General features: G+C 37.6%; 1 protein-coding gene across 1 annotated transcript in view; it reads left to right on the top strand.

The window, feature by feature from the left end:
• SESTD1 (SEC14 and spectrin domain containing 1) overlaps positions 1–19,249 on the top strand; it is a 105,543-nt gene that overhangs the window by 77,204 nt on the left and 9,090 nt on the right. Inside the window, exons 10-15 of the mRNA XM_054723245.1 lie at positions 7,512–7,634; positions 11,178–11,372; positions 11,888–12,002; positions 13,419–13,578; positions 17,449–17,530; positions 18,479–18,601. Of these exons, the coding sequence (XP_054579220.1) occupies positions 7,512–7,634; positions 11,178–11,372; positions 11,888–12,002; positions 13,419–13,578; positions 17,449–17,530; positions 18,479–18,601 (798 nt within the window). The remainder of the gene's footprint in view (positions 1–7,511; positions 7,635–11,177; positions 11,373–11,887; positions 12,003–13,418; positions 13,579–17,448; positions 17,531–18,478; positions 18,602–19,249) is intronic.

Below are 19,249 nucleotides of genomic sequence, written 5' to 3'. Positions count from 1 at the left end.
TGTAGCTTCCTTCTTAGTAAACTGAGCATAACAATAACAGTAATAATATGACCCACTTAATACAGTGTCACAAGGATTAAAAAAGATAATTGTAATAATAAAATGTATAGTGTTTGGCACATAATGAGTTTTCTATTAATGTCAATTATTTGCTCACTCATTCAAATGTGAATGTGTATATTAGTGTGACACTGTGGTGGTGGAATACAATGGTGAGTAAAATAGACAAAGTTCCCACCTTTACAGAGCATAATCCTATATAATAAAAGCATAATATGCAAATCAACCAACCGGTTGCTATGACACAACACTGACCACCAGGAGGCAGACGCTTGCTCAACGCAGGAGCTGCGCCCTGGTGGTCAGTGTGCTCTCACAGGGGGAGAGCCGCTCAGCCAGAAGCTGGGCTCATTGCTGGTGAATGCAGTGGCAGTGGCGGGAGTCTCTCCCACCTCCACTGCAGGCGGGCAGTAAGGAGTGAGGGGGTCCTGGACTGCGAGAGCCCTAGAATGCAAGAGGGATGTCTGACTGCCGGCTTAGGCCCGATCCCTGGGGGGATCGGGCCTAAGTCGGCAGGTGGACATCCCCTGAGGAGTCCTGGACTTACAAGAGGGTGCAGGCCCCCCCTTCCCCAATGCACGAATTTCTTACACGAGGCCTCTAGTTAGATAATAACACGAACAGTTGTAAAATTGCAACTATAAAGGAGAGTGGTGGGAGTAAGGGTGAAAAAGAACATATCAGAGATGAATCATTTTTATGGCTTGCAAAATTTAATGGATGGTAGTGATGCCCAATTATGTTTGGATTTAAGTGTAGGTGGGAAAGGGGGTAGAGAATCATGATATTGAGTTTAAATATGTTGAATTTGAGGTGACTTTGAGACATCTAAGCAAAATGTAGAAGGGTATTCCCAAACAGGTCCAGAAATCAGAGAAGTCTGGGCTGGTGACATATTTGTTTATTATTTGTATATGAATGATAATCAAAGGCAATGGTATGGATGAAAATTGCCCAAGTAAAGAGCTGAGAGAACATGAGAAGTGGGCTTGTTGACTAAGCTAAGAGAAACTCCAGCATGCAATGAGAAGGCAGTGAATGATTGGCCAGAGATGAAGAAGAGAAGTGTGAAGAGGAAGCCAAGGGAAGAAAGCACTTCAGGAAAGGATTTGGGAACCCTGTCAAATGCTGCTGAAAGACTGAAAAAGAGTAAGACTTCACATGTTGGTTAGAATGTACAAGATGGGGATAATTGTTGAACCCAGGGCATGAATGGCACGGCCAGAAGCACATTGACATGAATTCAGGAATGAGCAAGGTGTGATGAGGGATACTGAGTACAGAAGACTCTGAGAATTTTGTGTTTGAAGGAAAGGTGAGCAATAGACCAGTCCCTTAAGTGGTAGAAAAGAGGTTGAATTAGCTTGCGAGGGCTGCTGCAATGAAGTGCTGCGTACTGGGCGCTTACACAACAGAAATATTTTCTCAGTTCTGGAGGCTAAAGTCCAAGATTCTGGTGTTAGCAGGGTTGATTCCTTCTGAGGACAGTGAGGGAAGGATCTGTTCTAGGTCTCTCCTTGGCTTGTCGATGACCATCTTCTCCCTGTATCTTCATATCATTTTCCTCTTTATCTGTGTCCACATTTCCTCTCCTTTTAGGGACACCTGTCATTAGATTACGACCCATCCTAATAACCTCATTTTAACTTAATTGTTTCTTTAAAGGCCCTATCTTTAAATAAATATGGTTACATTCTGAATGACTGAGGTAACGTTAGAACCATACAGATTTTGGGTGTGTTTTGGGGGGGCACAATTCAGCTTAATAGGGGTCAATTGTAGTGTTTTGTTTTTTTAAATTAATACGATAGAAACTGTAAGAGGTTTAAAGCCTAGTGGGATTTATCAATTTGGAGAGAGGAGTTGAATATACAAAAGAGAAAAAATAATTAATAGTATCAAGTTCCTGACAAGATGGAAGTGAATGAACTCAAAAACAGTTGAAGAGATTAGCTTTAGAATGAAGAGGGAGAACTCCCCCATTGTAACAGGAGGGATGACGAGTGGGATGAATCTGGAGGTGCTTTCATGTATAAGAGGCATCAGGAAGATGGAGTTCCTGTGTGATGTGTTCTCTTTTTTTGTAAAGTCAGTGGCAAAGATCATCTGCTTAGTGATGTAGGTTGGAGGCAGGGAAGTGGGGGTGTTGAAGAGGAATAGAGGTTTAAATGAAGTGAAGATGATTCAGAACTTTTTTTGTGGGGATTGGAAGAGTAAAATTACTCCAGAAGTGTGGTTCTATTTTCAGATAGTGTTAATATTGAATTTATGGGGGACCGTTTCTGGCCTGCTGTATGACCCTACCTATTTGTGGCTGGCTATTGAGATAGAGCACAGAGATAGGATTCATCCAGCATTTGTGCTTTGTGACGTGGCAGATCAATGGGTAGGATAAAAAGAGGGGCAAAGGAGTTAATGTATTGCCAAATGGCATTTTTGAAATATTGGACCAGGTCAAGTGGATAAAAAATAAACTAAAGAAGGGTGATGATGATAATATTCATAATGATGGTGATGATGGAAACAAGATTATTGTTAAAAACAAACTTCATTACAATTCAGTTTTATGAACATTACATGTAGATTGGTTAGAACATTAATATTCATCATCTAATGGTCCTGCAGTTTTTCACAGGTCACATTTTAGGGAAATCTATTTCCCTTGTCAAAATAATTACTTAAATTTAACTACATAGTAACATATATTGGTCATGTCAGCACACACAGAGCATAAACATAATGTCTTCAGTCTTGCAAATTTGAGGAAAATGAAAATTTTTTTGTTATACGAAGATAATCATAAAGTTGACTACCTGCTTTTATGTTAAATTAGTGAAAATTGAATTTTTCCAAATTTCTTGGTTGACTTATCCCTGAAAACATAATGAAATAGTAATCAATAGCTCTAATAAAGAAACTACCTAATAGTGTTAACCGTTACAGTTACCAGTCACTTATTCCCAACCGATCATTCTGGTAGCATCAGACTTCATGTGTTATGCAGAGGCTCTCCATGCTGCTGCTACATATAAAAATTAGACTTCACATACTTCTAGGTAGGAGACAATCCCACTTCACAGAAATATACTATGATTCTCATTTATTACAGCAGTAATTATTGCCAGCATTGCAAATGTTATTTCTAGAGTCATCCATGTGCTTTTTCCTGTTTGTAGAAAGGAACCATAGAGGCAAAATAGGATACATTCCGAGTTGCATATGGATATAGCTGGAGGCTGTGTACCCAGTTCCTCATATTCTTTCTCCAGATCAGTTGCTTGATATTTGCTTGATATGCCCTTTGCATGATGTGACCTCACATACTTCCAGATACTCTCTCATACATTCTTTAGAAATTAGCCTGGTCATGAAAGAATGTGGACACTCACATTCATTTTTGACCTTTGCATATATTTGTCATGGTAGATTTTAAGAACACATCTCCAATCTAAGGTTTTTATTTTGCATATACATATAACCATTTAACAAGTCACACTGATATAGATTGGGCATGGAGCTGCTTTTGCAGCAAGTTAATATTCAGATTGACTGAGCAAGATGCCCTGATTGAACTTATTTTATAACCTAGTTTGGTAAAGCATCATTGTTAATGCATTTAAATAAATTTGTTTACTGGGGCATCAATCTCAGTTTGCATCATTTTTATTAGAAATAGTCATACAGTTACTGATGTTGCATCCTAAGGGAAATTTTAGTATACATTAAAACTAGTAACTGGCTTGTTGTGTTTTTTGTTTTTTTTTCCAAGATGCCTTTGCTCTTTGAAAGTTCCATGTCAGCGAATTGTTTTCCCCTACTTATCATGATTTATGCATGGTAACCTGCTTCTTTTGTTTCTAGCATATTCTAAAAGCTAAGTTGAAATGTTTAAATAATACCTTCAATTTTTAAAAGTAATGTATAATACATTATTAATTCATTAAATATTTTTGAGATGCTTTTATTCCATCTTTATTTTTAGAATTTAGACATTTCTAGTGAAATAATTGATTATATTAATTGCTGAAAGCTATTTTATGTCTGTTGCAATATCCCATATTTGTATTACATAGTAATAAATGAGAACAATACAGATTTAGAAAAAATGTTATATATAACTAGAAAATGCTGCATATATCCTATGTAATAAAAGTCTAATATGCTAAGTGTCCAGTCATCCGTTCAACCAATCAAAGTATACTATGCTAATAATATGCTAAGGTCACTCAACCGCTCGCTATGATGTGCACTGACCACCAGGGGCCGGACAGTTGACCGGTCAACCAGTCGCTATGAAGTACACTGACCACCAGGGAGCAGACGCTCTGACCAGTAGGTTAGCTTGCTGCTGGGGTCCAGCTGATCAGGACTGAGTGAGACGGGCCAGACATGCCCTGGAGCCCTCCTGTGGCCCCTCCCCAGCTGGCCAACCTCCCGCGTCCCTCCCTGGCCCCGATCATGCACTGGTGGGGTTCCTTGGCCTGGCCTGTGCCCTCTTGCAATCTGGGACCCCTCAGAGAGCTGGTTTCAGCCCAATCCCATTCAATGAAGGAGCTACCCCATGGTGGTCAGCGTGCTCCCACAGGGGGAGTGCCGCTCAGCCAAAAGCCAGGCTCATGGCTGGCGAGCACAGTGGCGGTGGCCGGAGCCTCTCCTAAGCTGGGAGTTGGACATCCCCTGAGGACTCCCGGACTGCGAGAGGGTGCAGGCTGGGCTGCGGGGACTCCCTCCCCCGGCCCCTCAGTGCACGAATCTCGTGCACCAGGCCTCTAAGTATATATATAAAATGCTAAATATAAAAATGTTATATATGTAATGTTCATCATGGAATTACTTAGAATTGGTGGAAATTGGAAACATTCTACATGCTTAGCAATAGAAAATTGGGGTCTTGAAATCAGTTATTTGAGGCAGTACATTACTTACATCGCTCTTCATAAGGTTGGATAGGTTGATTGGTTGGTTGCTTGCTTGGACAGAAGTGTGAGAGGGAGGGAGGAAGGCAGGCAGGTAAGGAAGTCATCCTTAAAAAAGGTTTGCAAGCATTTAAAATTACAACTGTAGCCCCATGAAAAATCATACTATATAACAAAGAGGTAATATGCAAATTGACCCTCACTCCGTCACACCATCACAAGATGGCTGTGCTCACAATGGAGGCAGGGTTTCCGTAATGAGCCGTAATAAGCAATCAGCAGGGACCTGAGGCTGTGTGGCACTGGGGCCAGGAACTGAGGCTGCGCCCCCCCTTCCCCCCCCGCCCAGTGGGGCTTGACGGGGGACCTCAGGTCGTGCCCCCCCACCCAGCGGGGCTTGACGGGGGTGGGGCCGGCCAGATCTGGATCTCGCCCATTGGGGGTGGGGCTGGCTGGGTCTGGGTTTCATGCAATTTTGAGGTGCACATGGGTGGGCAGGGACTTGACTCTGGATCCTGCGGCGTGCCCCAGACTCTGATTGGAGGAAGGTTTTCATATACATTTTACTAATTTTCTTTCATCTCTGACACTTCTACTATAGAGAAAGGGCAAATAGCAATATTAAAATATTTCCTCTAATTAACTCCCTTTTAATGAGCACGGATTTTGTGCACCGGGCCACTAGTTATAGTATAATTTAATGTTAAGTGGAAAACAGGATAGAAATTACTTTGAGAATTGGCTGTGGCACTTAAATCTGGAGCATTATATGAAAACACTATGCATATAAAAAATTAACGGAAGGAAATATACTAGTACATGATTTTTTTCCTATAATGTGGCACATTTTTAAAAATCAGAAGGATGAAAGTTTATTAAAAAATTACATGAGCTGTTAGATTTTAAAATGAATGTGTTTCAACCTAGTAGTAACAGAAATGCACTATGGGTCTGTGATACTTGGTTATAAAGTTCTAAGGTAAACCTGTCTATCTATTGCATCTATAATACCATGCTTCAGAGACACCCTTATTCACTTCTTGGGAGCTGTCCTAAGTTTAGATTTAGGGCATAACCATACATCTATTGTTGAATTCCTTATTCTAATTTAATAACAGATAAATCTTGACAATATTATTTTTTTCTTTAAAATTACTTCACTGTGTCTTTGTGGATTCAGAGTATTTATGTTTGTGGTTACAGAGTTAACAGAACCCTTTTTTCTTCTGCATGAAAATTTTATCTTTGCTTAACTATCTAGCTCTGGTACCCTGAAAACCTGATAAAGACTTAGAATGTCAAGTATGTTACTGGACAACATTGCTTAAAATAAAAAATATTCTGGATGGCCCTGGCCCGGTAGCTCAGTTGATTCGAGTGTTGTCCTGATACTCTAAGGTTGTGGGTTCAATCCCCTGTCAGGGTACATATAAGAATCAACCAATGAATGAATGAATAAATGGAACAACAAATCGATGTTTCTTTCTCTCCCTTTCTTTCTCCCTCTCCCTTAAATCAGTAATTAAAAATTTTTTAAAAATTCTGAATCTGGATTGGGAAAACTACCAATACTTTATGGAACACTTAATTTTGGGCATCCTTGAGTTCATTGACTTCTATAACAGGCATGACCCTGTGGGGTATGAAGTTTTTCTTCTGTATCTGCCCCAGATATATCTCATCTTCTTACACCTGAACTCTTGGACTGCTGCAGGGACTCAGCCGAAGAGAATTGCCCAATCCTGCTGTTTTGGCAAACTAGTCCCCACCCTACGTCCTTCTGAGTAGATCGGTGTCATTGCAACTTAAAATGACCTTGTATGTCTGAATGATTTGTTGATCCTAAGAAGATCCCTAGAGTGTATTGTAGTGGTATAATTCTACAGTTAGTTTTTTAAAAGTATATTTTTTTATTGATTTCAGAGAGGGGGAGAGAGAGAGAAACATCAATGTTGAGAATCACTGATAGGCTGCCTCCTGCATCCCCCACACTGGGGATGGAGCCTACAGTCTACACATATGCCCTGACCGGCATGGCTGGGCTCTACAGTTAGTTTTTAATTTTCTTTTCAAAGTAAGAAAAATAGTATTTTAACTTTATATTAGTTAATTCATTCAGTTTTATCAATGCCTTGGGAAGAATATTAGACAGGACACATAGCTTTTAGTCCTAGTTTTTCAATAATGGATTATGTTACCTTGGACAAGTCACTTAGTCTCTCTGAAACACAGTTTTCTTAAAGTGTTAGATAATATGACCAATATCATATCTGATTTCCCTTCCAACTCTAAGCCCCATAGTTCTCTGAAGTTCTTATTATAAGTTAATTTTTAATCCTCTTATTTTTGTCAGAACCTTCTAGATTTCTCTGATCCTGGCAGATGATCAGAATGAATATGAACTGCCTATGCATTAGAATTTAAGGAATTTAGATGAAAAATACTGGAGGAACTTTGGGAAGGGAAAACCAATTAGAATGAAAACTTGAAGAGCTTTTAATTGCTTTAAAATTTCACCTCAACTCCCTTTTATAGGTTGTGAACTGGCTTGAAGGACCAGGATCAGAACAACTTAGAGCCCAGTGGGGGATTGGAGATTCCATTCGGGCTTCGCAGGCCCTACAACAGAAGCACGAAGAAATCGAGAGCCAGCACAGTGTGAGAGACTTTTCTTCCTCTGCATGTTACAATGCTATTCTTAATGTGCTAATTAGTAGCATGTGTGATGCTAAGTGATAGGTTGCTATAAACTTCGGTATAGGAGCATAAACATACAGTATGTTTACTGTTTAGAGGCCATAAAGGACATTTTGACCACTTGGTACATATTCATTTGAAGTTTGGCTGTGGTTTTTATCTCCAGTACAGTTTAATAACATATTTTTATAGAGACACAATTCATGTGACAGAAACTACAGTGACAGAAGAAAGAATGATAGTACAAAAATAGGACTTTCATCTATAGTCCCTGAGATAGAAACTGTGATTCTTAAGGTCATGAGTTGATAATTATTGAAGCTGCATGGTGCATGGGGTTTCATTGTAGAGTTTACTCTCGAACAGTGAGGGGCTTAGGGGCAGGGACCCCCCCGCTTCCCCTCCCTTACTGTTGAAAATCCGCATGTGTCTTTAACCCCACCAAAATTTACTAATTGTCTACTGTTGACTGGAAACCTTACCAATAACATAAGTAGTCGATTAACACATTTTTTATATATGTATTAATACTGTATTACAATAAAGTAAGCTAGAGAAAAGAAATGTTTATTAAGAAAATCTTAAGAGAAAATACACTTACAGTATTTATTGAAAAAAAAAAAAAAAAACATGTATAAGTGGACCCATGCAATTCAAACCCTGTGTTGTTGAAGGACCAGCTACTTTCTACTTTTGAATAGATTTGAAATTTTTCATTCTAAAAGGTTTGCAAAAGAGAATTGCACCATTTTAACCAATAGATGGCACTGCATTTCACCTTGAGAATAGGTTGATGCCGGATGAATATATTAGCTTATGATGAGATAGTCTAATATTTTATTAAAAGCTTTCTTTTCTCTTTGTAAATAAAAGTGAACACTTTAAAACATATATTGGAATTGTCCAAGTCTTATGAAAATCAAATTTCTAATATATTGATTGGTTAATAGGAGTAGAATTTGGAGAAACTTTTAACATACCATTTTTGTATTAAAACACTTTGTCAAGTATTAAGTTTTAGATTCTTCCTAAAAGTATAATTCACAAATAATGCTAAAAATAAATTTATTAGCTGAGAATTGATTTATATTTTTTTAAAAGATCACTGTCATTATATGGAGAACAGGGAGTAGAGACAAAAAATGAAATAGGAAGACAGGAGGCTAACAGAATGGAGGCAGTATAATTAATGAGAAATTGTCAGATTCATGGGTTAAGCCAGCAAGACTTGCTCTTGGAAGAAGAATCGTATGTTTGGCTTTAGCAACTATTAAGTGGGGAAGACTGGGAGAGAAGAAGGTTGGGAGGCTGGAAACCAGTATCTTTGGGGACAAGTTACGTCTTGGATATCTGAAAGTTACCTGAATGAAGATCGTTAGTAGACGGTTGGGTATCAGTGTGTACAGTTCAGGAGTGGGGTCAGGCTTTGGGAGTGGTAAGTCTGTTGGTGGTATTTAAAGGCATGGGACTATATGAAATCATCCAAACTCGATGAGTATTGATTTAGAAGCAAAAAGCCTTTGGACAGCCATGTCACTCCTAAATTTAAAGGGCAAGAGAGGAAGGAGAGCCTGTGGAGGAGGCCAAAAGGAGCTGGGTGTCTCAGGAAGTGAGAAAAAGGCATTTAAAGGAGGAGGAATTGGTTGTCTTTGTCAAATGCAGCTGAGAAGTCCAGTAAGATAGACTGATAATTTGACAAGAGTGGGAAGTACAAAATTCTGATCAGAGTAGATTAAAAAGAGAACAGGAAATGATAGAATAAGTATAGAGAACTTCTTTCAGGGGGATTTGTGAATTTTTTATTTATTTATTTTTTAAAATTTATTTCTTTATTGATTTCAGAGAGGAGGAGAGAAGGAGAGAGATAGAAACATCAATGATGAGAGAGAATCATTGATAGGCTGCCTCCTGCACACCCCCCACTGGGGACCGAGCCCGCAACCCAAGCATGTGCCCTTGGCTTGAATCGAACCTGGGACCTTTCAGTCCACAAGCTGATGCTCTATCCACAGAGCCAAGCTGGCTAGGACGATTTGTGAATTTTTTAAATGGAGCTTTCTATATAACAAAATGCACATATTTTGAGTGTATGTTTTGTTTTTTAATATAAGATATGTTATTTGTATGCTAATGGAAATAATGAAATTGAAAAAGAAGATGGTGATGGGAAAGAGAGAAAGAAGATAATTAATTCCAAGAGCAAAGCCTTGTAAAGGCAGCAGAGGATAGCATATAGCACACAAGTGAAGTGGCTGGCTTTAGAAGCAGAGATAGTTCATTCGTTATTACAGTTGGAAGAGCAAAGAGCAAATCTATGACAGGGAAGGTCATAGATTTGTTGATGAGATGAGAGAGTTCTCATCTGATTGCTGCCTCGTGAATGAAGAAGTTAGATTTTTGGTTTAGAGTAAAGAGATGCAAAGGAAGTTGGAGATTTAAGGAGTTAAAAAAGATAGTCACGAGAATGGGAAAGTTAATTGACTAGAGAAATGTAATAGAATTGCTAAAGGCCCATTTAGTAATAACTTTTAAAAGATACCTATCCATATATTTTTTATTTAGCCATATTAAGCTTCTCTCCTGGAGGTACAGTAGTCAAGGACAGCAGGTCTGAGGTTTGACAGGTGAATCTGAGGGAAGAAAGGGGAGTCCTCTGGTCAGAGAGAGAAGTGAGGACACAAGGCTCTTGAGTGCTGGACAGTGAAACATACTGAGGTGAAGATTGGTAGACCCTATAGGTTTGTAGGCATGAGCATTGTAAAGGATGTGAATTGGAGAGTCAGTAGCTGGTGGTCAGAGAATGGGATTCTGTAAATTGAGATTTGGGGAGCTGTGATATAATGATAGGATTTTATGTCTATTTGAGTGGGTAGCTGAGGCCAGATGAGGACAGAATAGTTGGAAATGAAGGAGGGAGTCAAGGAACTGGGAGTTCAGTGTTGGGTAAATGCCTACGTGGTGGAAGTCAGTAAGAAAGCTGACGCTGAGAGGAGTGCAGTGACCATTACTAAACTCCCTGGATGAGGGCATGCAACAGGAAAGGTTGGAAAGATGTAATCTGACAGCATGCACTTCAAAGGAGATTGAGAGAAGAGGGAGAAAAAATGGTCTGGAAATAATAATGGGGCCTGAGGCAGCCATCCCTCCACTCCACCTCTAGGATTGTGGTATGTCAACTGTGAAAACAAAAACAGCAATTAGTTAGGAGGGCTGCAGGGCTAACTGCTTTTTCTGAGGGTGGACAGGTGTCATGTAAAGCAAGAAAGAGAAGGAAACAGAGGCCAGGATGAGGCTATAGGAGATTTTGTTCTTGTCAGGAGTGAGTTCCAGGGATTGCAGTGGAAGGATTTGGGGATTGGGGACTTTTCTTCTTAATTTAAATGATTTTGCCTAAGAAAATTCTTTTGTTTATTACTTAGTATATATGGAGAAATTATAAAATGTCATGTAGGTCTCCATAAACTAATTTTATCCTTAATTTACTTTACAATGTCTCTATTATAGGAATGGTTCGCAGTGTATGTGGAGCTTAATCAACAAATTGCAGCACTCTTAAATGCTGGGGATGAGGAAGATCTTGTGGAGCTGAAGTCCCTGCAGCAACAACTTAGTGATGTTTGCTATCGACAGGCCAGTCAACTGGAATTTAGGCAAAATCTCTTACAAGCAGCCCTTGAATTTCATGGGGTTGCCCAAGATGTAAGTATCTAATCTTACTGCTTTTCTTCTCTTCAAATGATCTGAATACTTATCTGCACATAATTTTTGCAGGTTTGCATGTCTCCTAATTATTTTCTTGGAACAGTAAAATAATGTACTGGTGGGGGAAATGAGATAAAATCTTTGATTTTTTAAGTCAATCTGCATGCTCCTAAACCTTTTTTTGTCTACATAGTGTGTCCCAACTAGTAGATACATTTTGTTTTTATTGTTTCTCAATGTTTATGCTTTATAACATAGAATGAAATGGAAGTTTCAGTACTTTTGTACATTCTGCTGACCTGGATATATTTCTTTGTCTTCCTGGTGCATGCATCTGTGTGTTCTGTCTTCCAGATAACATGTATTCTAATTATTCGTTCTTGTCTTTTAACAGCATAGTCTTTTTTCAAGTATAATTGTGATAACCTCATTAGATATAAACCTCATTAACCATTAAACACTTTAGATGCTGATTACATCAGGGTTATCTCTTTGGTGTCCCTCTGCTTTAGTTGTCTCAGCAGTTGGATGGCTTATTAGGGATGTTGTGCGTAGATGTAGCACCAGCTGATGGAGCATCGATTCAGCAAACTTTAAAACTGCTTGAAGAGAAGCTGAAAAGTGTTGGTAAGCAGATTTTAAAAATGCTGAAACATAAGGGTTCTTTTAAAAAAAATATTACCATGGTTACACAAGTCAGCATATACTGAATTAATAATTATTTACAGGAAAAATGGCTATAAAAAAGGTTTTCTTTTGAAGGATGTAATTTATGCTAAAATTTTTATTTATTTATTTATTGTTGGTCAATCACTTCCTTCATTGGACCGTTAGCTTTTCTTATTTACCCAGCTATATCTACAGGTGCTATGTCTTGCATATCCTATGAACAGTTATTTGTAGTGCATGCATAAACTGTAATTAGCTGTGAAGTGTTCTGTGGTAAACCCTGTATGCCCCAAACTGTTGTTTTATGCAATGATTTTTGTTGTTGCTATATCCTAACCTGTAAAAACATACTTGGTTTGGTTCTGTGAATTTGTTTCTCCAAAATGGAAATATTGCCAAGATTACATACTCTCTAAGGGGAGGTTGATCCAATCTCATTAAGCTAGTTCTCTCACTTGTCATCAAGGCCTTTAAAAATCTAGTAGAGTGATAAATACAGTGACTTTCCCTAGAGGTAGACAGTAGATGCAAAAATGGAAAGTGGGGATGGGTTGAGGGGGCAGGAGGACAAAGGTGATATAGGAGAAGCAGCAGAAACCGAGGGCAGAGATTTAATAGAAAATGGTAACATGTGATTAGACCAAATTAATTAATTTTTTAAAAGGACTTGAAGGAATGGGTTTGAAAAATCATGTTTGTATTGGCATTTTACTTGCTTGAGCCTTTGTTATTTTAGCAAATGATATGCATAATACACATGTAGTATTTAATATGCCAAATGAAATTTATTTGAAAATGTCAGAAAATTTCTTGAGCCACACTTTTAAAAAAGAAAAGAAATTCCTGTATATTTGGAGTGTTGCAAACATCCTAAGTGTTGCTTCTTGTTGGGTATAAACTAGGTAGTACCTGTACTCAGAATGTTTAGCATCCTTTAAAATTGCTTCAGTGATTTGAAGTCTTGCAACTCATACCTTTTTTTGAACAAAACATTTATTTGCCTTGTTCTAAAAAAAAATTGGACTATGTAAAAGCAGAAAGGAAAAAATTGAAAACTCTTACTCATCAAAACAGTAATTCTCTCATTTACTGCTTTCAGTTTTAAAAATTAATTATTATCTACGGAAATTAGCCTTTTGGAAATTCTCTTTAAGGACAATTTGGCATTGGGAGGGTGGGGGGAGAATTTCAGTCTGAGTCGCATTTAAAGGGGTTTTATTGCTCGAAATGTTTAGAGGACTCCATCCAAGGATAGTTTAATATACAAACTGTTTTACTTGGAATTCATGTGCAGTATCTGCTGCAAGGGTTTACTTGAGGGAGGGGAAGCACCTCCTTTGTTTAAGAAATTAAATCTAGCAACTTTTGTTTTAGATGTAGGATTGCAAGGTTTGCGTGAAAAAGGTCAAGGTCTTCTGGATCAGATCTCCAATCAGGCATCCTGGGCATATGGAAAGGATGTAACCATTGAAAATAAAGAAAATGTGGACCACATACAAGGAGTGATGGAAGATATGCAGCTTAGGAAACAAAGGCAAAGTTTGACTAATGTTAATTTTTGCTAAGACAACATATTAATTAAAATGAAAAGTGATATAATTTATATTTTTTATTCAAACTAAAAGTTTTTACCTGTTTATATAGTAGACATGTAGTAAGTTTTTTTTGTGACTGTAATAATTATTGTATGTAATTATACCAACACATAATGGCAATTTGTTCAATTAACGAATGGGTACCTTTTCCTTTTTACTCAGTAGTAAAAATTTTGATTACACTCCAATAGTTTTTATTCCTATCCCCAGTGTAGCTTCTGACTCTTTGGCTTTTAAGAAAACCCTTTTTGGAGAATTTTGCTTTTCGATTTTCATTGGTTTAGTTGGTGTTAAATGTCTTCTAAACTGATATGTTTCTTCATCTAAACTTCTTACTAACAAATTATCATACATCCATTGTTCTCATATTTGCTGTGAAAGGATTAGACTATAGATTAATGTTTTTTAAAGTAAGATGATAGGTAAGATGGGTAAGGGTAAGATGATGTTTAGTTTCATTTGATACAGAATTAGGAATTTAAAGGCTTCTTTGAAAACTCAACTTGCAATAGCAACTGCAAATTGTAGTTGTCCCTGTGTGCATCCGGGGGCATTGGTTCCAGGACCCCCACAGATAGGAAAATTTACGGATGCTCAAATCCTTTCTCTAAAGTGGTATTGTATTTGCATATAACCTAACCACATCCTCCTGTATACTTAAAGCATCTCTGTATTACTTATAATACCTAATACAATGTAAATGGTAGGTAAATAGTTGTTATACTCTATTATTTAGGGAATAATAACCAGAAAAAAAGTCTGTACATGTTCAGTACGGATGCAGCTGTCATAGATTTTACTACATAGTATACATCAGCATCAATGTAAGATATTTTTTTGTGAATATTTTCATGTTAAACTCTGCACCTTACACTTCTCTATTTTTTCTGAACCTGTCAAAAAATGACAAATGCTTTTCAATTTACAGAGCACTTCATGAAAACCAATGAGTGAGGGCATTAAAATAGGTTCTTCATCCCTAATAAATCACCATAATTTTCACTACATAGTCACGTAAGCAACTACATAACTTTTTCTGAATATTTTCAATCCATGGTTGGTGAATTCATGGATGCAGAACTCACAGATAATGGAGGGCCAATGTATTTCGAACTGTACATAGATTAATCCATCTAGAAATTTTTGTACACCTAGAAATTTTAAAGTCAAGAAAACCTACAGAAACTCTCCCCTTACATCTTAGAGAAAACATTCACCAGGCAGAAATTCCTTCTCCCCTCATACCTGCAAATTTACCCGTTTCACTATTCATTCTCCTCCCAAAGGATGACAGCCCTGCTCTTACCAAAGTCGATCCTTCCATGTACCCTCATGTCTCCTCATTCCATCAACTCCTATTCTCTATTCGGATCCCTGTCCCTCATTTATTTGCTTAAATTTCTCCTATTTAAAAATATGTAAATAATTACACACCTTCCTCTTCAACTCTTTCTTTGTCTTCTAGCTCTAGAGCACTCCTTCCTGAAAGTGAAGTCATTTGAAGGTCTAATCTAAATTAATTTCTCACGTTCTCCAATTTACTTTTCCTCCACAGTTTGACTTCTCTCACCATTTCACTAAATCTGCTCTTACTGATGTCTCCAGTGACTTTTTAATTACCATCTATAATAATAAAAGTGTAATATGCTAATTAGACCGGACGACCTTCCGGACAAAGCCGGTGCTGCAGCAGTGGGATCAAAGCAGCCGCTGCGGCTGCAGAGGCCTACTCTTGCACGAATTTCATGCATTGGGCCTGTACTATATAGTAAATGCTTGATCTTGTCAAAATGCAGGAATACTTCTAGTCCTGACCTTGCTTACCCACTCTGAATAGCCTTAGACACAGCTGGATTTTTCTTTCTTCTTGAAATTCCGGGACAACCTTGTCTTCTTTGAAAACACCCTCATGGTACTCCTCCTGGCACTCTGTTTCTTCTCAGTTTTCACTGTTTCTTTGTCCTCCTACTAATGTCACTGCTTCCAGGGTTTGTTCTGAAGCCAGATTTTCCTCTCAGTCTGTGTTCTCCCTGGACAGTTTCACTACTTGAACGACCTTCTTTAATATCATGATCGAGTGGTTATGGCTCTGACGCAAACCACTCTCCTGTGCTTTAGACCCATACTTCCACTTGCCTGCTGAGGATCTCCACCTGGATGCCCCATACACTCGTCAAACCAACGTGTCCAGATTGGAATCATTCTCCCCCGCCCAAATTGCTCCTCTCCTTTAATTTCCTATCTAGGTTAAAGTTACTAGCGGCTACCAAACTGCGGGTGTATTCTAAAATCCTTACTCTTCCTCATCCCTACAGCCTCATCAAATGTCAACGTTTTGCTGTTTTGGTATCCTAAACATTTCTTTGTTCAAGATTTATCTGTTCTCTATCTATGATTGTACACAGAGTAATGTTTGTAAAGTGCACTTCTAATTACACAATTTCCTTATATAAAATCTCTAAGTGACTTCCTGTTTTCTCAGGTGAAGTTCTATCTCCTTGGAATAGTGTAGGAGATCACAATCCAGTCCTGCATAGTCTCATCTCCTGTAACTTTCCCCAAAATCACATGGTTGTTTCATTTCCTGAATACCTCATGCTGTTTCATGCGTCCGTGACTCATTTTCTGCCTCCTGGATTTCCTCCTTCTTTTAAGGTGCTTATCCTTGCAATCCTTTTTAGATTTCTAAGACAAGTTAATCACTTGTTCTTCCATACTCCCATAAATTCTTTACATGACTCTACACTAACATTTATCACATTGTTTATGTAAACGTCCAACTCCTCAAATGGGACCATCTTAATACAAGAGACTACATCTTAATTTTTTCAAGCACATTACTCAATTCCTGACAATGTGTTAAATACATGTATGACATCATCTTCATCATTAAAGTGTCTTACATTGTATTGTAGCTTCAGATTTTAGAAGTAATTCGCATCACTTTCCTTCAGTCCTTTGTAGAATTTTACTTTAACCAAGTTGCATTTTAACAGCATGCTGTGTGATTTTATTGGAGGCATCTTTATAAAAATTGCCTTGTGACAATGACGTCTGTATTGTTATTAAGCCTTCTTTAAGAACATCAACTGTAGTGGAGCCCAGGGCCTCCTGGTTAACTAGTTATTGGTATTTGGGATTGCAAGGAGATTTTTCCTTCCCACCTAAAGGACATAGGATTGCATGAGAATGAAGGGAATGGGTCAGAGCTGAGTTAGGTCAAGTCACCTTAAAAGTTTAGGCTGTATATTATCCAGACCTTACTAAATTTAAAAATAGTCTGTGTTGTCTTTCTCTACACCCAGAGAGCTATAGAGGTTTTTCCTTCTTAAGAATATAGATAGAGCTTTTGTGTTTCTTTTATTCAAAATTAGATATTACTCTGAGTAATGAATGTAACACAATGAAAAGTGTTGTGTGTGTGGTTTTTTTTGTTTGTTTGTTTCCTTGGATATCATCTTCTAAATTAGTATTTGAGAAACTTTGCATTTTTATCTTTGAAGCTAGTTTAATGCTAATTGGCAATGGAGATTTCTTTGGGTTTTAGTGTGCTACTGCATTTATGCTTTGCTTCAGTATTCTGCAGAATCCGTGCTATTCTCGAGGGTTTGTGATTCAGTATCATTCAGGTATTTTGAGGTTTTGATGTGATATACATATAGTTATCCTTAAAATTCTTATAAGTCAATATAGAATAGTTACAGTCTCCATAGTGTTGGATTAGGTATTTTAGTATACTATAATACGTGTGTGCTATAATAGTTATCCACACAACCAAAATGTTCTAAATTTATGTTTGGGTTTATTAGATGTGAAGACATGGTAGATGTGCGAAGGTTAAAGATGCTTCAAATGGTGCAGTTGTTTAAATGTGAAGAAGATGCTGCCCAGGTAAGGATCAATTGGCACATTATTTAGTTGTTGTTTTTTCTTAGAAGATTGATTTCATCCAACATACACAACTTTTTTATGGTCCTAAGAAGGTAACATGAAGTCAGATTCTAGTTTAAACTGTTGAAATAATAAACTTTTGTATTCCCAGTTATCTCACTTGGTCTCATTTGATTTACCTTCTTAATGAAACCCTCTATTGAGCTAGAAATTGGGACTAGGTATTATTTATTATTGTTCATCTGTTACCAGTTATATCCCAGGATAAAGGCTGGATAACACACTGCTTTTTAACCACAAGAAGGTTTTTCAACTAGGTAAACAATTTGCTATCTTTTTGTAGTTAGCATCAGAGTACATCATTTCAGCTTGGCTTAGAGGACATTTGTGATTTTATTTTTTTAATTTTTTTTATTTTTTAAATATATTTTATTGATTTTTTACAGAGAGGAAGAGAGAGGGATAGTTAGAAACATCGATCAGCTGCCTCTTGCACACCCCCTACTGGGGATGTGCCCGCAACCAAGGTACATGCCCTTGACCGGAATCGAACCTGGGACCCTTGAGTCCGCAGGCCAACGCTCTATCCACTGAGCCAAACCAGTTTCGGCACATTTGTGATTTTAAATGGTAACATAAAATCATAATATAAAGAGATTTCAATAAGATCTATATATGTAATCTTCTATTACAAATCATGTGATAATAATTTTAAAAGAGTGCTTCTCTTTAATTGGTATTGTCTTTAGATTTTTTAAAATATTGAGTAGGAGGCAAGGTCATTAATTCATGTAGTTTGTCATCGAATGAACTAAACTATTAGGAACTTAGGTTATAACTAATAGATTAATCAATCACATGATAAAGATTTTTCTTATAAATATGATATTTTGACATAATAAGTAAAGACTTATGAATCCAGCTTCACTGTTCTTTCTTTTCGTTTAGGCAGTAGAATGGCTAAGTGAACTTCTGGATGCTTTGCTTAAGACCCACATCAGATTGGGCGATGATGCCCAGGAAACAAAAGTTTTACTGGAAAAGCATAGAAAATTTGTTGATGTCGCACAGGTGCAGAACTGGTTCTCTTCCTTTTCTACAAGCTCAGTGTTTGAATAGCTTTCTGCATGATTATAATGTAACTTAACCCTTCAAGTCCCAGAAGATTAGTTATGTTATTCCAGGAATATCCCAGAACTAAGAAAAGGGCAGCTGGTGCATCCAAACTAGCCTGCACAAACTTGTGAGGGTTCCCGTTTCCCTGAAGACAGGTTCTGTATGCCTTCTGTGACTTACGTTATATATTACAGCATTTTTTAGGCAATCCAACTATTCATTCATGAAAGTTAATACAAAATATATGTTAATGCTATATGTCACCAGCATTAACATTACAACACAGGTTTTTTTGTTGTTGTTGTCAAATGTGTCTTAATTAATTTCCCTAATGATTGAGTTTACCGTGTAACAGTTGGGGTTTCCTCTGTGGAATACCAAGTGCCTGTTTTTACCCACTTGCCTTGATTAAAGACTGAACAGACATTCTTTTTGGCCTGTGGAATTGAGCCGACTGAGATGGGGAAAACAGAATAAGAAAGAAACTTACTGAAAATGAGCTAAAAGTATTGCTTCCCCTGCATTATTTATGCATGCTGATAATTTGTAGTAAGTGCCAGTGGAGTCATTCAGTATTGATTTCCAGGAGTGTCACTCAATGGC

Source organism: Eptesicus fuscus, chromosome 11, assembly GCF_027574615.1.
Source record: "Eptesicus fuscus isolate TK198812 chromosome 11, DD_ASM_mEF_20220401, whole genome shotgun sequence".
Lineage (NCBI taxonomy): Eukaryota > Metazoa > Chordata > Mammalia > Chiroptera > Vespertilionidae > Eptesicus > Eptesicus fuscus.
Note: the sequence above shows the minus strand (reverse complement) of the source record. Positions and strands in the feature narration are given on the sequence as shown.